Source organism: Armigeres subalbatus, chromosome 3 (assembly GCF_024139115.2).
Source record: "Armigeres subalbatus isolate Guangzhou_Male chromosome 3, GZ_Asu_2, whole genome shotgun sequence".
Taxonomy (NCBI): Eukaryota; Metazoa; Arthropoda; class Insecta; order Diptera; family Culicidae; genus Armigeres; species Armigeres subalbatus.
Window position 1 is genome coordinate 296,548,670 of NC_085141.1, and position 21,503 is coordinate 296,570,172.

The 21,503-nt window shown below is 39.3% G+C and overlaps 1 protein-coding gene across 1 annotated transcript in view; it reads left to right on the top strand.

Annotated features, from left to right (window-relative positions):
- The window catches only part of LOC134220420 (sialin-like), a 75,653-nt gene that overhangs the window by 35,953 nt on the left and 18,197 nt on the right, over nucleotides 1–21,503 (top strand). The window contains exons 5-6 of the mRNA XM_062699480.1: nucleotides 19,707–20,135; nucleotides 20,203–20,359. Of these exons, the coding sequence (XP_062555464.1) occupies nucleotides 19,707–20,135; nucleotides 20,203–20,359 (586 nt within the window). The remainder of the gene's footprint in view (nucleotides 1–19,706; nucleotides 20,136–20,202; nucleotides 20,360–21,503) is intronic.

Consider the following 21,503-nt stretch of genomic DNA (forward strand, 5'->3'; position numbering starts at 1 on the left):
AATGTTCCATATATGAGGCGGTTAGAAGCAGAGGGGTATAAGTGATATGAGATGAAAATTGCAAAAAAAAGCTTTCGTTTGTCAACGTTGTTGTTTCAACACTTATTCACTGCTTTACTCAATTGAACATTATTGTTTTTTTAATCCTGTGTCGCATGATTGATACAATAATTATATTGTTCTTCTGACAAGCACAGTGTTGAAAAAAAAAATCCAAATCACAAAACTCATGTACGATTCATCGAAATCGTCGTAGGTTTTCTTTTGTTCTCTTGTGTTAAAAACAGTGAATTGGCGTTCGTCGCATAGAACAATAGAAACTTTTGAATATGCAAACAGTAAATTGCCCCCAAATTAATTAACGTTTTTTTTTTTTGAGCGAAATTATTTTTTTGGCAAATAACGATACGATTTGCCATCCATTCCTTTAATTTTGCAAACGAGTTTGCTCGCGCGAGAGAGCTCGATGATTGAGATTTCTGAATGATTTTACCGAATGAATGATTGTGAATCATTATGAAGCAGTGGTAAAGTGGGTGAATCTCACTACCCAACCCCATGCAACGATTCAGTTTCTATCACTTTTGCCTTTTGTTGATATCATCCTTTGTCAACTTTGACTGACTGTATATATCTATGGTTGCTACTCCGTGATTGATCAGAACAAGATAAATTCAATTAGTCATTCATTCTCACTGTGCAAGTTTTAGTAACCCAATAAATACAAAGATCAACAACGGCACCGGTCACGTCCTTACAGTAATTTTGGTAAAAAAAAAGGATCATTAGTAGGTTAAGTATTTATTTTCTTTTAATGTGTCGTTAAGGTGTCCAACAGTATCAATTTAATCCAACAATTATTAATTTGATTTAGCATCAGTAATTCCAATGTACAGTAAAGTCATTCATTCAGTTAAGTCAGTCATTCTGCAGTTACCAACTTCGGTAACCAACAAGTGATAAAAGCAGTTCAACCAGTATCCGCAATACTCCCCGGCCCGTGAGTATTCAAGTCAGCTATACGCCCTTGTTATACATCCAGCACTGCAATTTTGCTCATAAGGCGGTGGCGAATCCCGTTGGTTGTCTGCACGACGACTTGACGTATACGTCCATCAAGCCCCGCGATAACAGAGATTGTCTGTCCCCTGGTTCAAACGTTAGGCATATCCTTCTCAACCAAGATCACCAAATCTCCTACTCGCGGATTATTCGTGTCCTCTAACCACTTTGACCGCATCGAAATACTGGGCAAGTACTCTCTCGTCCACCTTTACCGGAATCAATCGACCATCAACCTTGCCATACCCCAGTTGGTTCAACATAGCTTTTCGGTCTCCAACAACGGTTTCTTGCCCGAAACACGCCACTCGAACTAGATAGAAGGACAAATAATTGTTAATGACCCGGATTTCTTGCTGTAGTTCATCGGTCTGTATTGTTCCAAACGCATCTTCGGTAACGAAGCTATTTTGGGAATAACTGACGAATCTTTACGGATCTTGCATCTCTGACAGTATTTTGAGACCTGGCGTACTACTGTCTCAGTCTACCAGTACTCGTATTTCATACGCAACGACTCTCAACAAACGTTACCATTGTGAAACTCGACTGAAATCTACCAGTAGGAGGACTTCACGGTGCACCAGACAATCACGCAACTCTTCGGATGTTTCCAGCAGCCCTTGTGTATCTTCGGCCATTCTTCTTCAGTACGTCGTAGGAATTCGGGACCTTTAACCCATCTGGAAGTAGAGCTAAGATAGGGACCCTTTCCTCACTTGGTTGATTCATCGGCGGCACTAAAGGACCCAACGCCAGTCTTCCGTATTCGTGTTTGATAATATCTCTCCAACTCTGCAAGCTACAAATTGGCGGTAGCGTCTGTGGTCTGATTGGATCCACGACAACACTGTCTCCGAATCTGTCCAAAAGACTCGGTGAACGATTGGAAGCGAATGGGATTCGGTTATAGTCTTCAGAATTCTCACACTAGACGTGGAATAGACAACGGCTTGAGCGGCGCCACCTTTGCCTTAGCCATCACAAGTGCACTGTACACTGTCATGCCAATTTCTGTCCGAAGATAGGCTACGCAAGCAAAGGCATCTTCACTCGCATCAGTGAATATATGCAGTTCTGGTTGCCCGATTTCAATCGACGAAAAACCAGGAAAATACTAACGGTTCGACCGTCTAAGACGAATTAAGTACTGTCCATTTAATTCCACCAGTTAATTTTCGTTATCTTTGCAGATACGTATTTCGACCACAACTGTGTGGTCGTCTTCAGTGTCTTGTACAGTGTCTTGTAAGTCGAGTCAAGTACAAGACACTGAAGACGACCACACAGTTGTGGTCGAAATACGTATCTGCAAAGATAACGAAAATTAACTGGTGGAATTAAATGGACAGTACTTAATTCGTCTTAGACGGTTGAATACATTCCACTAAAAGAGCTAAATATATTTTTTCTGACTAACGGTTCGGTTTATACGATTTTTTTGCATTCTCCGCGAGCTCAGCGATCCATCTTCTACTTATTTCCTGAATAACGGCAGGCACTGCTTCGTCCCAACCTGCCTTAGTTCTCCAAACGTCCTAAATGATGACTCGTTCGTGTACTAAAAGGTGGGACATCAGCCCGAGTGGGTCGAACACGCTAATGACGCACCGTAACAAGATGCGTTTGGTCGGCGTCACTTCATCCAAGGCCTAAAACTCGCTCTACCACTTTCTCTTTATTGGTTTCTACTGTTTCGCAATTCGGAAACCAGAGTCCTTGACCTGTCCGAGTATTGCTGGAGAGCTAAACAACCAATTCTTTATTGTAAAACCTCCGTTTTCATAGACCTGTTTCCTCCACCAGTGCTGCACGAATGCTTGGACACTATCGATGCGGCTACTTTGTATTTGATAAACTGAGCTTTGCATGAGGCAGCACGTAGATTCAAATGTCCCTACGTTCAGGCTGGACAGGCTGGCTAGGATCCGGACGATACAAAAATCTCTGGGCATGATTTTCGCCGGACTGGATGTGAAACTGGTGGAACATCAGTTACAAACCGTTTCCGATCGACACCTTCCGTTCACGAAAGCCAAAAATGACAGCCAACAATGGGGTCAAGAGATCGGGACCCTTCAGAAGCATGGCGTTTAGTGAAATCCCGTTCACCTTCGCTGCGGTGTCCCATGAGAGACGAATTTTCCCAGACTTTCGAGGGTTCCAAATCAGGCACCAGGTCATAGTGGAATCTGCTGATCTCAATTTTTCTGGAGTCATTTTCTTAAAGTTCAGAATCAACTTTCATTCACCGCTCGACGCACTCTAGACGTCGTTCGCCATAGTGAAGATACCGGGAAACTTGAAGTGGTCCTAACGTAATAGAAGTTTGAACTTTTTCGAAACGCGCTTGGTCTTCCGGATTAGAATAGAACGGGTTCGCTTGTCATCATCCTATTCTGGGCCGGTAATAGCTGCTATACTTACGCTTTCTACTGAGAAGAACTCTCTCAAACACTTTCAGGAACACTCTCAAATATGGAGACTTGCGTTGGCTGTTCCATTGGTTTTGGCTGCTATTCCCGAAATAGTCCAATCTAGTCGCTTTTTTTTCTGGCGATAAAATTTCAGCGCGGATATCAAACCAGCATTCTTGGAAACGACGAGAATTCCAGAGGAAACTTTATCATAACTACTCAGGAGAAGTCCCTGCAAGTAAATATGCTCCTTGGCCAACCATTCGTAATTTAACGACTGCCTTGGAAGACTGAGATCAATTACCGTGCACGTGTCGTTTAGTAGGAGCTTCGTTGGATGCAAGGTATTGCTGATCTCGATCGAGACCCGTTGAGAATCCGGCTCGTGTCGTGGCACGTAACGTTGCTGATCCAGTTCAAACAGAGCGGTATAGCTTCCCCGTCATCGATTCCCAATTGCTTTGCCACCCATCTAAGAACGCGACGGTTTCCACCGACTTTCCCTTCCAGTGCAAGCGCGCGGGAAGAAACTTGCTCCATTCCTTATCAGCCTTGGGAAGTACCTACAGTGTGTAGAAGAGGGTGGTGGCACATCTTGCGTGGTGGCGATTTACACGGCCTTCGACCATGCTTCCGTAAACACGTACGACACAGATGATTTCCTTGCTCGACCGCCCAACGCCGATCTGGATCCTGCTTCGAAGGCTGCGTCTAGGGAAGAAGGGTTGACAGTATCATGGTGGTATATGAGGAATCGTTGACATCGGTGCCGAAGTTGCGTTGGCGTTATTCTGCTGCGCACGATCCAGCAAAAAGTCAGCAAGTTTGTTGACGTTTGGTTTTGAATATAGGCGTTGATGATGCATAACCTTGAGCCGTAACAGATAACGGGGCCTCTGACACTGCTGGCTGAGTGAATGTAAGATTCGAAAACTTGCAGTCATTGCAATTCGTTTCTGGCATTGTTAAAAATGTTAATCCAACGCTGGACGTAACCTTCCTTACGAGAAAGGTGTTTAATCTTTTTCAAGCTGTGAGAAGCATATTTATTATTCACTAGCAGACCCGACGAACTTTGTTTCGCCTAAAATTGATTTATTATCTGATTAATTCTTGAGTTGTGAAGAAATTTGTGTTTCATTTGTATGGGAGCCCCCCTTTCCAAAGAGGGAAGGGTTCTCGAACCATCTTAAGAACCTTCCCTGGCCCCAAAAATCTCTGCATACAAATTTTCACGCCGATCGGTTCAGTAGTTTCGGAGTCTATAAGGTTCAGACAGACAGAAGTTCATTTTTATGTATATAGAAGACTACTTAGCAGACCCGACCATCTTCGTTTTACCTAGAATTGATTTATTCTCTGATTTGTTCTCGAATTCTGCAGAAATTTCTGTTTAATTTGTATGGGAGCCCCCTTCTGAACAAAAATGGGTTTCAAACCTTCACAGAAACATATCTCTCATTCCAAAACTTCCACATGCTATAGGGTAAGACGGTATAATATGCCCCTCCTAAGGCAACTCCTTGATAACTTTTTACTTTTCAACGCAATTTATGCAAACTTTGTGTTATTTGGTAGTCCAGGAAGTCGCAAATGTATGGCCCGTGAGTAGTCATTTAAAAATATTACAGATGACACGTGATAAAGCTTTTTTGAAAAGTCGTGAAAAAAAGGATTTTAAAAAGTGCCTGGGCAATACGCCCCACCTTAACCAAAGACGTTTCATAGCCGTTCACTAGTATTTTATCAATCCCATAATAAAAAGGTTACAAATCCTTATGTGCTTGACATTAAAAAACCATCGTAAGTCCATAGAGGTAGGTTGGAATTACATTTCAATAGTTTCCATATAATTTGGTAGCGACTGCTGCAAGCTCGCCGCGCTTGTGTCCAGTTGGTAAGGGCATATCGTCCTGCCTACACTGGGGCGTTTTGACCAGTGAAACATATTTTTGAAAAACGTTACATTTTTTTAAGATGGAAGCAATATTATATCATATTAACCACTGAGAAAAGTTATTTGGTTGCCCAACTGAGTGTTCCAGTGCAAGTTTTGCGGACAGTATGCTAGCGTCGCTCTAGAATGTTGAGCAAACAAACATTGAAAGTTACATCAAAACTGTTACTTTTAGTATTTTTCTATTATTTTTATTACGTAATACAAAAATACTCGCATATTCACATAGGATGATGGTTTTACAAATATTTATAGGTACCAACTGATTTTGACCCTTAGTTAGTTATAGTTTTCTAGAAATCCTAGTGGGGCGTTTTGGCCAGGTGGGGCGCATTATACCGTCTTACCCTATTTGGTTCCATTTGCTTAATTAATTCTCGAGTTATGATGAAATTGGTGTTTCATTTGTTTCTCATCGTCCGACACATAAAACCATTTTCATCATACACAGAAAAAAATAAAAACCTTAAAAAAAAGTTTAAAGAGCTCAACTTTGAGTACGAAGTTCAAATTTTAAACTCAATATTAGGTAGTTTTCTCACTCCCTCTCATGAATGATATTATTCGCGAAGTCGAAGCAAATTCTGCTCTTCCCTCCTATGGAAATCCCATTGCTATATGTCAGAGTTTGAGGTGAAACATGGCCGCCATCTCCTCCTCTCTGTTGCTCTACTGTAAAAACCCATAAAGAACTGTCATTGTTTGTGTGAAGAATTTTGCTTCGACTTCGCGAATAAACAAAGAGAGCTGTATCGACCTAATGTGGGCTGTCCCGTGGAGGAAGTCAAATTTGAGTTGTTTTTACCATAGTCTCGGGTGAGTGAAAATAACATAAATTTGAGTTGGTGAAACTTCATAGTGGGTGAAAAAAATTCAACACGGGAGTAAAGGCAAAGTACTCACTGACTTTTTTCGCTTTTAACTTATTTTTGGCTTCTTCCACGCAAGAGCGGATTTGAGTGAAAGGAACCATAAAATGAGTTGTTTCGCGATTCCGTGTACTACTAGTCGACCTGGCAGACGTTGTCCTACATAGTAGGCAAAAATGTGCGTTGACTGCGTATGCAAAATTCCCATACGAATCTTTATTTAAGTTTTTCACGATCTACCTAACTTTATTTCTGATTTTCACATGAGGAAATATCATATAAACCTCTTGGAAACTATAACAAACGTAACTGCTGAACAGGGCCGGATTTAGCCGGAAGGGGGTCCCGGGGCCGACGGTATGTGGGGGCCCCAAAATGTACAAAAAAGGTTGGTTTTGGTACATAAGATTTGTGGGGGCCCGGGGCCACGCCCCCCCATAAATCCGGCCCTGGCTGAAGGAATAAAGAAAATCCATCCAGCCGTTTCCGAGTTATGCGGATACGAACACAGATCATTTCATTTATATTATATAGAAAGATGAGGAAGCATCAAAGATTTTTTTTATCTATAATTCAATCTCTATATATAACAATGAGGTCTCATTTCCTTTGAGGCAATATAACTCACGAACGGATGGACCGATTTGACCGATGATTTTCTTACTAATCGTATTGTTTTGAGATTAGCTGTGAAAAATTCCACCGTGAGAGTTGAAAAATTGTCAAACTGAAAATTATATATGCATGAGTTTTAAAGAAATGGCATCAAACTCGAACTGAAATCGACCTAGAATGCGACGCAGTAATCATATTTGAAAAAAAAAAAACAACTTGAGCGAGATCGGGAAGGTTTGACTAGCCTTAAATAAAAATCCGATTGAGCTTGCTGCTTTCAGATATTTTATCTTAAATTGGTCATGAAAATTGTAATAAAGTTTTTTTTTTGGCTGATAGCGTCGATTATTTAATGAATTTTAATAATGTGAAAGATTTGAACACATTATGTATCTTTGCAGGCATGGTCAAGTCAAGTCCTACGTCCTATGCACAATTATGTCACAGAAATTACATGTTTAACATTATAAGTGGCCAACCACATGGCCCTCCATTTTTATAATCATTGATTTTGTTGTTTGTTTTGTATTTGTGAACATTGATTTTGTTGTTTGTTTTGTATTTGTGAACTTTAAAAAAATAATCCTTCAAAATATCCTTAGCGAGGCATCATTATATTTTTGTCATATTTTTTTCATTCGTTCGCTCGACTCAGCAGCTGAATCCGAAGATCTGCCTCTTTGATAAATATTGTAAACCACTTGCTGACTCCAACTTCACATTGACCAATCATGTGAACATTATTTGTCTCGTGTAACCAATGTTGTGAATTTCAAACTCCGCCTTTTTAGCAAATTTTAGCGTCAGGATTGGAAGGCATGCATGAAGACCACACAGAATTTAGAATTCACAAAAAATCATTAATTTTTAAAACTTTCATCCAATTTGTTCGGAACGAAGAAACGGATGTTTTGTCTCTTACTCCCTCCTCATTTATATTCAACACTTTTGACTGCCTCCAATATAAGTTAATCAATGTTTGGACAGAAAACAGATAAGATGTATTTCTGTCTCATACGGTAGCAAAACATGTGAACGACGCGTGCCATTGTGGTTGCTAAGTGCCATGGCGCTAAATATTGTCGAGGATGGACCGGTAAAAAGAGCGATGAAATGGAAAAAATAGATGCACGCGCGAAACCGGTTAGATGGTTGAATTCGCAAATGAAATGCAGATTTGTTTTATTCCATTACCGTAGTATGAAGTGAATTGATTAACTGGGTAACATTCATCGATTTTGTATCTCCTTTTTTTGGACATATTGCCAATTGCGTAGCAAAATTATCACAATTTACCACCTTGATTTTTTATTCAAACTTATCATTCAGTATTCAGCCAATAACTCATTCCAGATGCGGAAACCCGAAATGTGCTGTATGGTGGACTTGTAGCAGCTGTATACGGCCCACGATCACATATTTGTCGCATATGAAAAAGAAATCTAGCCAAGAAGCGACATTGTAACATTTCAATACTTTTCTTCATTAGCATTACATCCCCCACTGAGACATTACCGCATCCCAGCTTAGTGTCCATCAAGCACATCCACAGTTATTAAATGCGAGGTTTCAAGCCTTGTTACCATTTTTGCATTTGTATATAATCATGAGGCTAACACGATGATACTTTTATGCCCAGGGAAGTATCATCGTGTTAGCCTCATGATTATATACAAATGCAAAAATGGTAACAAGGCTTGAAATCTCGCATTTAATAACTGTGGATGGGCTTGATGGACACTAAGCTTCCAAACCGAAAATTGCCCAGACCGGCACCGGGAATCGAACCCAGCCACACTCAGCAAGGTCTTGTTTTGAAGCCACGCATCTTACTAAAGAGGTCCCAATAGTTGTATTACAATCTTTCGAAATTATACATGCCAAAATATTATACAACTTTCGGCGTTTGTTTAATAATATTTGTACTTCACTGGTTTTCTCGTATACGAAACTCCCGGTTTCTATGTTATCACCCCGTGTCGAATCGTTGGGTAAATAACCAAGGAGCTAGACTTTACTAAGGTGGCGCAGATCAGCGCTGCGTGCCACTAGTTCTCTTTTTTACTCTCCCGCTGAACAACGGGGAGAGAAAGGGACAACTAGTGGCACGCTGCGCTGATCTGCGCCATCTTAGTAAAATCTAGCTCATTGGTAGATAACATACTCGTTTTACTAAATTTAGACTGAGTAGCCATTTTTTACTATAATACAAAAGAAACAGTCGTCACACAAACAGTATGTTATCAACAAAAGTATTGTTTTTGGATGCTGTTATTCATATATGCTTTCTACATCGAAACTAGTCTTCGATAATATATCGAGTGATTAATTGGGCCCCATATTACGGTACACGGTGCTCCTATTTTTAGAAGTAGGATGGAAATTTCCACAGTGAAGAAAAATCCATGACAAACAGACGAAAGACGGAAGGCCGAAAAACAAACACTCATGCGTTCGATTTTCTAAAGAATAAGTAAATAGGTACGTGTAGACAAAGCCGTGATTCTCAGGTGGATTTTTTTCTAATCACTTCACATGAATGACTTTGGTTGTTAATTGGGACATTGACAAATGAATTGTAGTAGTCGATCAAGGAAATTGGTTTAAAATTAGAAATAAATTTCATCAACAACCAGCTGTCGGAGAGAACAGTGCATAACGCACCTATGGGGCAAAATAGCAGAACCCATCAAATCACTCATATAAACGTTTGCATTACAGAGAGATTATTATCACTGCATTCAATATTAAATATTCTTTTTCGAGATATTGCGCAAAGATTTAGAAAAATCCTTCGATTTTCATCGAAAATCAACAATGTGTCGTTTTTTTCGACTCTCAGATTTTAACTCAGTAAGATTTTCGTTCAATCAAATGAGTTTTACAAACAACCATGCGCTTACCTTCATTTCTCTTTTTTTTTGCCCCAACTCGATTGCATTTCGCAATCGCTACATTTTCAAACAAATTTTAGATGCTTCAGGAAGTAACAAAGACCAAACGGAAGGAAATCATTGTAATGTGAAGCTTGTTTATACACTTTATACCTGCACGCACCAAAGACTCAATATTCAGTTTTATGTTAGTTAATAGCTATACAAAAAAGATTAAGCAGGGCATTTTGGATCATTTTCTTCTATGTACATGACCCTTCCCTGGATTACCCGTTAGGTTAGATAGACAACTAAAAAATTGTTTGGTTTTGGTCCACCATTTATTTATTTGCTCTTTATATAAGGCTCTCGAATTTCTATCGAAATCGGCCATCAAGGCATTGTCGATGGACCTCAGTATTCGAAGGATTTTTTTTTTTATTTTCACAAGCTTTTTAGGAAAATTTCTACTTTTTGGAATTTAAACGGGAAACATTTCTGAGTTTTGAAGGGATTTCTTTGGAATTATGTGGTAAATTATTTGAATAGCCCTTAAGAAATTTTTAAAAACTTCCACAGGAAATAGTTGACTATAGCCATCAAGCTGAAGTCCATTAACCAAAATGATTATTGGGGCAAAAACGATTTGACCAAAGTTGTTTGAGCTTGAGCTTGAGCTTGAGCTTGATTGGCTGCTCGTAGTTGCTACTCCATTATGACCAGATCAGCTGTTCTTGCACAGGGAACCAACAGATGTTTGCTTGGGACTAGCACACATCTTCAATGTACAAGTACTGGTGATCTCATTTGTTAGGTCATACTGGCGCCTGCCACGTCAGAATGCAAGTCAATGTAGGGAAGGGGGAGGAAATTATGATGCAATCACTTGCCCACTGCAAGCCGAATATACCTCTGCACTTGCCACGAGTTCATGCGGAATTTTGTTGGAATTTTTGGGTTAGGTTCGAGAGACAGAGGTCCGTCTTGGTTAACGAGCTGCCAATGTGATAGATAGGAGAAAGCAACTGATGGAATTTCTAATTGGATGTAGGAAACGAGCTCTATATAGTTCATTTCCAATTCTAGCAGATTACTGTTAGAATACTCAAGTTGAAGGTATAGGAATAGTAATGGAAACGGTATGGAATCCATAGCGATTGCTAGAACATGAGAAATATAGAGAAAGATACAAAGTAGGAGAATGGAACGGATCTGGGATTGAACCCACGACCTCCTGCGTATGAGGCAGAAGCAGTAGCCATATGACTACCAAGCCCGCTAAAACGATTTGACCAAAGTTGTTTGGCAGAAAAACTAGATAATTTGGTCGGAAATACCGTCGGGATTCGCTGGTTGGGATTTTAATACTTGGGTCACTTTTTAATTAGTCCTCCGCTGGTTGGGTCTTGGCCCAACTAAAAAGCAACCGTACGCCAAAATTCAATGTAAACACGGAAAACGGGACATCATTTGTGATGTTCAAGTCAAAATACACGTGTTCAAATGGCTGTCAGTTGGCCCAGCTAGAAAACCGAAGTCGTTAGTCGGGTCGAGGTCGTGGCCTAACCAGTGAATCGGGGCTGTATGTCATTTGGACAAAATGCTTGTTTGGCAGAAAGATTCATTCAGTCGAAATGCCATTTGCTGAAAGGATCATATGATCCAACATGTTATTTGGCCGAACTGTAGTGAATGTGAAAAGTGTGAAGCGGTTAATGATAATTAAGAAGTGAGATGGTAACAATGAGAATTAAAAAATAAGAAGTTAGAAGTCTCACGTCTAACTTCTCCTTTCTCTCTTCTTCACGTGCGAAGGGAGAAATGAAGAATAAGAAGTGAAATAAGGAGTGAGATGTAAAACGTGACACGTCTCACTTCCCACCTCTCACTCCACATTTCTTTCAATGAAAATTGAGAGAAGCGGGAAATGAGAAGTGAAAAATGCACAGAGTGAGTGAGAAGTAAAACGAATTTTGTGTGTTTGAAAAGTACATCAATCAGTTCGCAATCGATTGTGCTTCCTTTCGGATGCAGCACTTTAGCGATATCCCATTTCAGTTTTGTGCGGTCCGAAAGTAAATAAATCAGTGCGCGATCGATTGTGTTTTGTACCGGACGCAGGACTTTTGCGAGATCCGGGTAATAGATTCTGTTTTGTGCGGTCAGAAAGTAAATCAAGTACGCGATCGATAGTATTTCGTATAGGATGCAGAATTTTAGCTACGCCAGGTATGATATAAATATTACTTTCAGCAGATAGACGAAGCTTACAATAGACTGAAGAGGGAAGCAAAGCGGAACGCACTAGGCATCAACACGTCAAAGATGAAGTTCATGATAGGAAGGAGCTCAAGAGAAGATAACGTCAACAAGATACGGTTGTTCAGCTCAAAGTAGAGCGGTCGAAAGTAAATCAATTAGTGCGGATTAACTATGCTTCATAAAGGATGCAGAACTTTCGCGATATTTGATTCTGTGTTGAGTGCGCGATTGATCGCGTTTAGTGAAGAACGGTCGCGCGATCTGAGATATTTTGTTCTGCTTTGTAAATCAATTTGCCCGCGTTTTCTATTCGCATTCAAAATAATCCCCTCTCATAGATCACTTACCAAAGGGAATCCACATAGTTTATCCCTTGAATTAATCCAATACCCTTTCCCAAGACAATCGTGGAGATGCACGGGTGTTCTCAGTCCCCATTGGCAACGAAAGTCGAACAAACATTTTTTCCTTTCATATACGATCCATTCACATGGTTCACTCTACAATTTCGCAAGTTCTAGTCACTCACGGAGTAGCAACTATGAATGGTACGGCTCAAGCTAATGCTCACACTTTCACATTCACTTTTGTTCGGTCATACTACGTTTCTGGTGATATGACCCGTTCATCAGACGTATGATCTGTTCGGCCAAATGACATTAAAATAGGACAGGAACACCTAGGATATGACAACGGACAGGACATTTACACAACACCCAGTGGGCTAGTGGAGAATTTTCTGCTTCACGAAAAGCTTCTCTTTACTAGGGCGTGAATCGAACCCACACTCCATAGCACACAAATCCGCATCTAAACGACTGTCGACTGTTTAATCTACTTAGTGACTGGGTAAAATTGTTTCGCCCTCTCTTTCTTTCCCTCGGGAATTTTACTCAATTTCCGCCTAAAGCAGGACAACTCAAAACTATGAGTGACAAGTGACAGTGACAAGCAAAAATTATAGTCGATGCTTCGTTCTGGATGTGTATCATAAGAACCGCGGGAAAAAGTTTGTAACAGTATGCAACAAAGAATTCTCGTTCCGCAAAATCCCGTTCCACTTCGTGTGCCACCCTATTGAAGAATATTAAAATATTAAATACGAAATTTCCACGACATCGTCGTCCACGTCGACTGGTTTTTAAACATAGAATTTGACAGAATAACAAAAAAGAGGTTTTAGTGCGTAGGAATATAGCTTCAGTAGTTTGTAGAAAGCCGGCTGTAGACGGTGGCAAGAATACCAAGAAAAGACTTAAAGCTAGATCTACATTTAAAAATGGCGTAACAGCCAAAACTTATTCCTTCTGATCCTTCATCCACATATATGGATCTATATATAAACGAAGTATCAGAAAAAATAAATTTTGGTTGTTACACCCTTTTCAAATGTTGGCCTAGAAAAGACAATCTGATGAACTTGTTCTTCTCGTATTGCCGAAGCAATCTAAGATCCATAAGCTTTGATTCAAATGTGAAAAAGCGGCGAAGGAGAGATAAATTTTACGTTTTTTGTGAATTTATGAAAACGTTATGTTCTTTTCTTTATCTTATCGTTTCGCCCTATACCGGGCAGATGAGTTCCAAAGCAACACCACTTGTTCCTCAGTGACTAACAACAACTATGGTGTGACATACTAAAGGTCTGAGCTATGTTCAACGCGTCGTATTTGGAACTCCTTTGTGACACAAAAAGTTCAAGAGGTGGAGCCTATTGGCAATATCTTGCGGCTACAATGAAAGTAAAAACGGAAAAACTAACCGAGAATCGAACCATGGATCTTGAGATTTGTAACCTTTTACTATAACCATCACACCATCAATTCTATTTGAAGATTCTGCTACAAGTGCACTACATAAACAACAAAGTCATTTGCAACTTCATTGTACCTTATACGGAATATGCAGGAAACTGTCATAATTAAAATACTGCTCCCCTGAGCTCAAAGTGTTTTGCTACATATCGGAAACATTGTCGTAACAGCAATGAACCGCCACTTAAACGGAAATGAGTCATTGTGTGTTTCTGAAACAGGAAAACGGCTCTAATGTGACTCGATATACTGCCAGTGATTAAAGGCTGTTCAGATTGGGCTATTTATGACTTTGTTAAGTGAGAGGGTATCCAATTATTACGAGGTGTTCAGACTGCAGCAAGATAATATATCTTGACGTTTCCATGTTTCCTCATTTGCACGCTAATACAGGGTTGAATTCAAGGAGAGTTTTAAAATTTAATTTGCGAAATCAAGCATTTGTGTGGCGACAATCGAACATTTTTTCTGAACAAAGTTCCTACGAAAAAAAAAATATAAAAAAAAAAATATGAAAAGGGATTTTCGAAGAATATTTGAAGCTCTCATTAAGGATAATGAGCGAAGCTACATTCATTAGTTGGAAGCGCCGTTCTTCGGGGAATCAGACTATTCCTCAATTTATTTTTAAGTTTAAAAAGTATTTTGATTCTGTACTATGATCGAACGGAGATTTGATAGAAAAATTTAGATACTTTTGGGAATTCTCACAAATAAATAAGAAAAGAAATATTATCGAACTAAAATGTATTTCCACCAGTATCTCCATGTATGAAGGGCAACTCAGCAATATATATTTTTTTTAAATGGAGACTGAACCATTGCGTTCTACTCGACAATCAATGATACAGCTTCTAACAAAATCGAATCGTGTGAATGTGATATAATTTAAACTGGATTTTGGATGAATTAATGCATTACCAATCCATGTTTTATTTAAGGTTATTCTACTTTATATATACATCCCATTCAAATCATTCAGCTGTCCCACGTGAAAAATGTTGAAAAATCCAAAGTATATTAAGCCATTCAAGGAGCAAAATTGAAACAAGGCATGAAATCATGTTTATTCATCAAATAGATTCGGGTTACAACCAGTCCTACGTTTGAAATTGGCTTCCGCATTAGCCGTTGAACTGTGAAAATTTATTCGATTTGTTCTATTAAATCTAAGTTTAAGTTAAATACTTCATGTTAATTCTAGAGAGCATCTGTTTTTTAAACAATTCATGTTGAATAAGTGGAGAATAGATAATTATCATCATTATTTTTCATCATATAAAATGCTTTCCACAAAACCATCACAATCCGAGTTATTCTTCAGCGCTCAGAAGATTTCCATCTAACATGCATTCGACCCTGCTGCGACAGAAAGAGCATGACTGTCAATTACGAAACAGAAATGAAAACAGAGAGATTTTCTCTCTGGCAAAGAGAGCGTGACGCTTGTCAGTTTTGTTTTGTTGAATTTCTCCCTGCATCCCAGTTAGAACGAAAGCTCTCTCGTAATAATTGTTCGTAATAAATTCTTCATGACTCTTTTTAGCGGGTATCTTTTGACAGCGCAAAATGTATGGAATATTACGTAAATAATGACATCATAAAGCGTATTTACCCTGAAACGCCAATTATTATGTCATTAATGGCGTAATCTGAATAGGCTATTAAGATCAAACAGCTATTTGAAAGATGTTGCGCGTGCTGCTTGGATTGTTTGAAAGAAGGCATTATCTCTAGGCTAACCAGATCATTTCGATGAAAAAACGTGACGAACGCACTTGCAAAACGGGACATGTCAAAAAAAAACCTTGTGAGAAAAGTCAAGAACTGTGGGAATTTCAAAATTTATGGGCCTAATTTTCATTTTCCGTGTAAAACCTTCTCTTGCATTAAGTAAGTTGTGGAAAAATACTACAAATAATTCACTCTTCAAAGAAGCGCAAAAAAAAAAAACTCGGTAGAACATTATTTACATAAATAACGCATTTTCCAAATTATGTTTTAAAAATTGTGGAGTTTTTAAATTTTTTAATCTACTCATAAACATGGATTTTATAATTATATTACTGATCAATATCAAAAACTTTTTCAATTCTGAACAATTGAAAATAACAAAAAAAAAATCAAAGTACCCTGTCAAAAGGCATATGCGAAAAGAGCAATAGATTATTATTTTTTTAAAGATTTTAAATAATTTAAAAAAAAAAAATTTATAGATTTTTCGTGCCAAAACCCTTTTTCATGAATATAAGTGAGGGAAAATCTACTAATAATAATAACAAGAATCTCAACAAGAAAAGAACATTAATAAAATGTAATTTTAATTATTCCCAAACCATATCCAGGTTGGCGCATGTGCTTAAATGTAAAATCTAATCAATTCACAGTACTTTTTGATTGAAATTGATTTAAATGACACTAAAAGTAGCCTCACGTCGGGAATCTTGTCCATTGATTTTGTTCCCATGTGCTTCTAAGAGAGCGGGATGTTATTTCGTCGCAGGATGTTATTTCGTCGCCAAAAGTAAAACAAATCCCGGCTAATTTATAGGCTGGTTTACAGCTCGGACTCTCGGAAATTTACGCCGACTTATATTTGAAATCGGGCCGAAATTCTAACTTCCCTTAAATCCCGCCTACACATATGGAACTTGCAGACAAGCTCATGATCTGTGAACTAGCCTTAAAGTATATGAGGACCGAAATCCGAACAAACTTTCCCTCGCTTCGAAACTGCCTTATACTCGATTTGTTCAACTGATTTATATTTCTTTTATTGTAGTCGTTTTTTTACAATAAATAATTTCGAAATATTCAGAATTATTCAGAAAGACTATGAATGATTCCTAATGTTTCGAAAAGAATCAATCGATTGAAAAATATGTAGGAAAGTATATTTAAAAAAATACCTACTTTGCAAGAAAAAAAAATCGTAAAAGAACTTGATTTGGAAATTAGAATGGCTGTCCCTGCGCTTCATTTTCTTGACGTTGAAGCCTGACCTGATTTACGGGATGTACTTGCCTACCAAATTACCAGTTCTATTTAATTCATTCATGAAATTGGTCAATTTTGTAATGGCTTCGAAATAAGCAGAAAACAGTCATTGAAATGAAACTGTATGAAGAAATCTCCCGTTGTCATTAACTGTGAAAAACCTTAAGAAAGTCAATCCATGCAAAATACATGACGGCATAAGTAGCTTTCTTTGAAAATCAACACAAATAACATAACATCTAATACTTTTTGGATGGGTTTCGTCCACTTTCTTTGTATTTGGTTTTAGATTCCTATCTAAAATTTTATTTTTTTTATTTTGGAAGAATCAGTGAATAAACGGGACAAATTGAGGATTTTTTAGATTACGACGGGACAGCACAATGGGTCTTAAAAACTGGGCTGTCCCATTAAATACGATACGTATCTCACTACCTTAGGTAGAATAGCATTTTCCCAGGCAATAAGGGCGTAGAACGACAGTTTCTAATTAGACAAAAATCAAAAATGTTGGTTAAACAGATTATTTATTGCGTTTCTCTAAGTAACTCAGAGCAGTAACTTTTTATTCTTTGCAAAGGTTGTCATTTTGTTTTTTTTTTGTATGTTGAAAATATTGATAGAAAACTACAGTTTCGAAATATTCTCGGGGTAATGGCCTTTCGGGGCAATGGATTTCGAGGTAGTGTCCCATTTGGGGTATTGATTTTCTGGATACTGTGCCACTCGGAATAGAGGCCTTCGGGGTACTGAGGTGCAGCCTTTTCAGCCTCCTAGTCATGTATAAAGCATTTCACTGACCTCTGCTTGAGAAAGACCTCCATTGCCCGGTCGTGCTTCATGGTGGATGGGACAGTGATTTGATAGACATCTGTGCATGAAGAATGACCTGCGGCCCTGCTGGGACCATCCTTGTCCGTAGCTTTGTGCGGTGAAACATGTTACTAAAATTTGGAGTTGCAAATGTTGCCAGAGAGCGGACCGCAAAACACGTTCGAAGGTCTAGTAACGAATAAGTCAGATTGTTTTAAAACTATTTTTTTACCACTTTACGAATAATTTGTGAATAAACAACTCACGAAATATTGGTCTGCTCTGTACAAAGGGCTAAAATTCAAATGCACAGTCTCTTGCCTTTTTTGTGTATATGCGGTATGAGTCAAAAGAAAATTCTTTCAAAGCATGAATTTTCCCAGTATAAAAACGGTGTCCTCTTCTTCTTATTGGCATAATATCCCCACACTGGGACAGAGCCGCCTCGCAGCTTAGTGTTCATTAAACACTTCCACAGTTATTAACCGCGAGGTTTCTAAGCCAGGTTACCATTTTTGCATTCGTATATCATGAGGCTAGCACGATGATACTTTTATGCCCAGGGAAGTCGAGACAATTTCCAATCCGAAAATTTGCTAGACCGGCACCGGGAATCGAACCCAGCCACCCTCAGCATGGTATTGCTTTGTAGCCGCGCGTCCTATTGCACGGCTAAGGAAGGCCCCTCAAACGGTGTCTTAATGGAGGAAAATACCACCTAGCGAAAGTTTATACTCTCCCCTTATACTACCGTAGGATTTAGAACAAATTTTATCTTTTAGGGACAATTTCTTCACCATCGTTTAACTTTTAAGAGGTGCTTACCCATACGCAAAACCTGGTTTAACGTCTAAGCGGAGGTGAAGAAAACGGCCCTTAATTTCCTATGTTTAATATAAAATTCATACAATTTTTTATGCATTTGCTCCCTAGTTGATTCCTCCTTCAACCTTCCGGGACTCGCATGGTCCTGAATCACTCACGCAGCCGTGTTGTGAACGAGAAGCGAGCTTTTTTCAATGGTGTTGTACTTTTTACAGCGGTGCGAGTCTCGGAAGGTTAAAGGCACGCATTATTGCGGTATAAAGTAAATGACATCTAATTTTATTTGACACACATCTACTCGATATAATATGCACATCTACTTGGCATAAGCCATGAGATCAGGTGATATAAAATTCGCTATCAATTGACAATGATTGATAATAAAACGATTATTTCATGATCATAACAGAATACGAAAGACATCCTCTTTTACAAACTATTAAAAAAAAAACTCCTCATTCCTGCTCAGTAGCCATTGGCCTACGTTCATCTTCACAGCTATTTTTAAACCAGTTCAATTATATCTTAGCACCTTAGCACTAGATGGGAGCGCTAAATTAAGACACGCTTTCCACAGACTCAGTGTAAAGCGTGCCTCAGTTTTATGCTCCAATCTAGTGCTAAGGCGCTAAGATATAAGTGAACTGGTTTAAGAAAAGTTGTGGCATTGGAAAAAGCTCTTGAGCGTAACTTATAATCTACATCAATTATTTTTATATTTACGCATTGTGGAAATATGCCAAAATCTGCTTAATAGAAAAGCGAGTCGTTTCATACTTATATCCACACAAACTAAAAACAGCTTGAGGTCAGTCAATTTCTATACAAATAATCACAAATTTTCGGAGGACACTCGGCATACGGGCCAAAATACAGTTGTTCCACCATGAATCAAAGCTCTATGACCTAATATCGACTTACGGTGGTTTCATTGTAGAATGAGGGATGTGAAGCAAAAACGATTTTGAATCACCATTCCAATTACATAATAAATGTTGATTGCCTCAAGTCGATGACATTCGTAGGCAGATTCAAGGAAGGCGAGGGAACCATACACATTTTGTGAAAACAAATTTCACTGGCCACATATAAATTACGGATCATTGGACAAATTCCACTATACAACTTCATGCACGTGCGTCTCAACTAGTGTCCATATTCGTTAGGGCAGCCCTTATAACACCCCCATTCTCCATTCGCAGGGTTTCCTCTACCCGGCACTGCACAATCTCGTCTCCCGTTGGGCTCCACCGGACGAGAAGGGAAAATTCATTTCCGCCCTGATGGGAGGCACCTTCGGAACCGTCATCACCTGGCCCCTGGTTGGAGTTCTGATCGAGGAGCTCGGATGGTCGTTCGCTTTCTACGTGCCGGCCGCCATCACCGCCATCGTGGTTGCCGTTTGGCTCATAATCGTTGCCGATTCACCGGCCCAGCATCCACGCATCCAGAAAGATGAACAGGAATATATCGTCCAATCGCTGGGCGATACCATCTCTAAGCAGAAGCTGCTACCACCGGTGGCGAAGATGATGACGTCTGTGCCGTTCCTGGCCCTGCTGGTGCTGCACTTTGGCAATCTGTGGGGACTGTACTTCCTGCTGACGGCAGCTCCCAAGTTCATGAGCGAGGTTCGTGTGGAACAGTATTTGATGATTATTTTAGTTCTAATATAAATCGACTTGATTCAATCAACAGGTTCTTGGCTTCAAATTGGCAAAGGCTGGCTTCCTTGCGGCTCTCCCGTATCTGGCACGCGCAATATCAGCGTTTTGCTTTGGTAGCATCGGTGACCACCTAAGAAAGAAATCACTTTTCACCGTGACCACAATGCGCAAATCATTCTGCCTGTTCTGTAAGTATTATCCACACAATTTTCCAGAAAATAATCTAGAGTTGAACTCTTCATTTATAAAAGCATTTCATGCCCATACTTCAGCGTCAGTCATGTGATGAATGATTGGCCGTTTGCACAATTCAGTAAACATTTCCTATTGCTAGATTTTCAATGGGCTTTTTATGACCAGCTGTCGACTGAATTGCTGATTTAAATGACCGGAATGCGAACCTTCACAAAAGATGCAAGTCAAGAAAGAAATTCCACTAGCAATGGAATATTACCGGTGAGGTGGGTCGGCGATTCGCTTATACAAATCTGGTCGCGGCAAATAACCGTAACCAAAACAAAACGGCAGAAACATCTCTTCTTGCCAATGCCCGACGGTCTTCCCCTCCACTTTTGCGAGCGAAAGCAAACAACCGGCAGCCACGAATCAACGCAAATAATTGGCAAAACACAGCATTATGCACTGTTTGGTCAGGTTACGAACTTGAAACACGTTATTCGGCTTTCTTGACGATCTTTCTCTTGTAGATAATTTTGATAACTTTTCATTCCTGCGTCAGCGTGAACGTAGCCTATTAGAAAGACACAAAACGCATGGCATCGCACGTTGACCATTTCATTACAGCACCAAATCGCGTGTATCCGATCAGCGAATCGACCATATGGTCAGAAGGCGACATAAATAAATGTAAACCGTTTCTCCGCTCCATGCTGCTAAAAATAGCCTGACCGTGCACAGTGGGCTAGTTGGGACGAGTTCTACTGCTTTGGAGTCAGATGCTTGGTCGCATATCTTTCCTGAAGCTTCCGGCCGGGTGTGGTTTGACAGGTTATTCTCTGCTGGGCTGAAACTGTAGTGAAAGGTGATGGGGAATATTTTATTGGTGATTCATTATCTTCTACGGGTCAATTGAATCGGGTTCGTAGTGTACCTCAAGAGAGTACAATGAATGGGAAGATATGAACCCGTTTCAATAAAGTACATTTAACTTCATTTAAGTGAATTATTATTTAAAGCCAATTATATACATTAAAAATAAAACAATAGACATGATCAACATGAAATTATAAAAAAAAAACTTTTCTCAAAAATACGAAGACGGTAAATTATTATTTTGGAATGAAAACCATGCCAGGCAGTGATGCCTTGAAA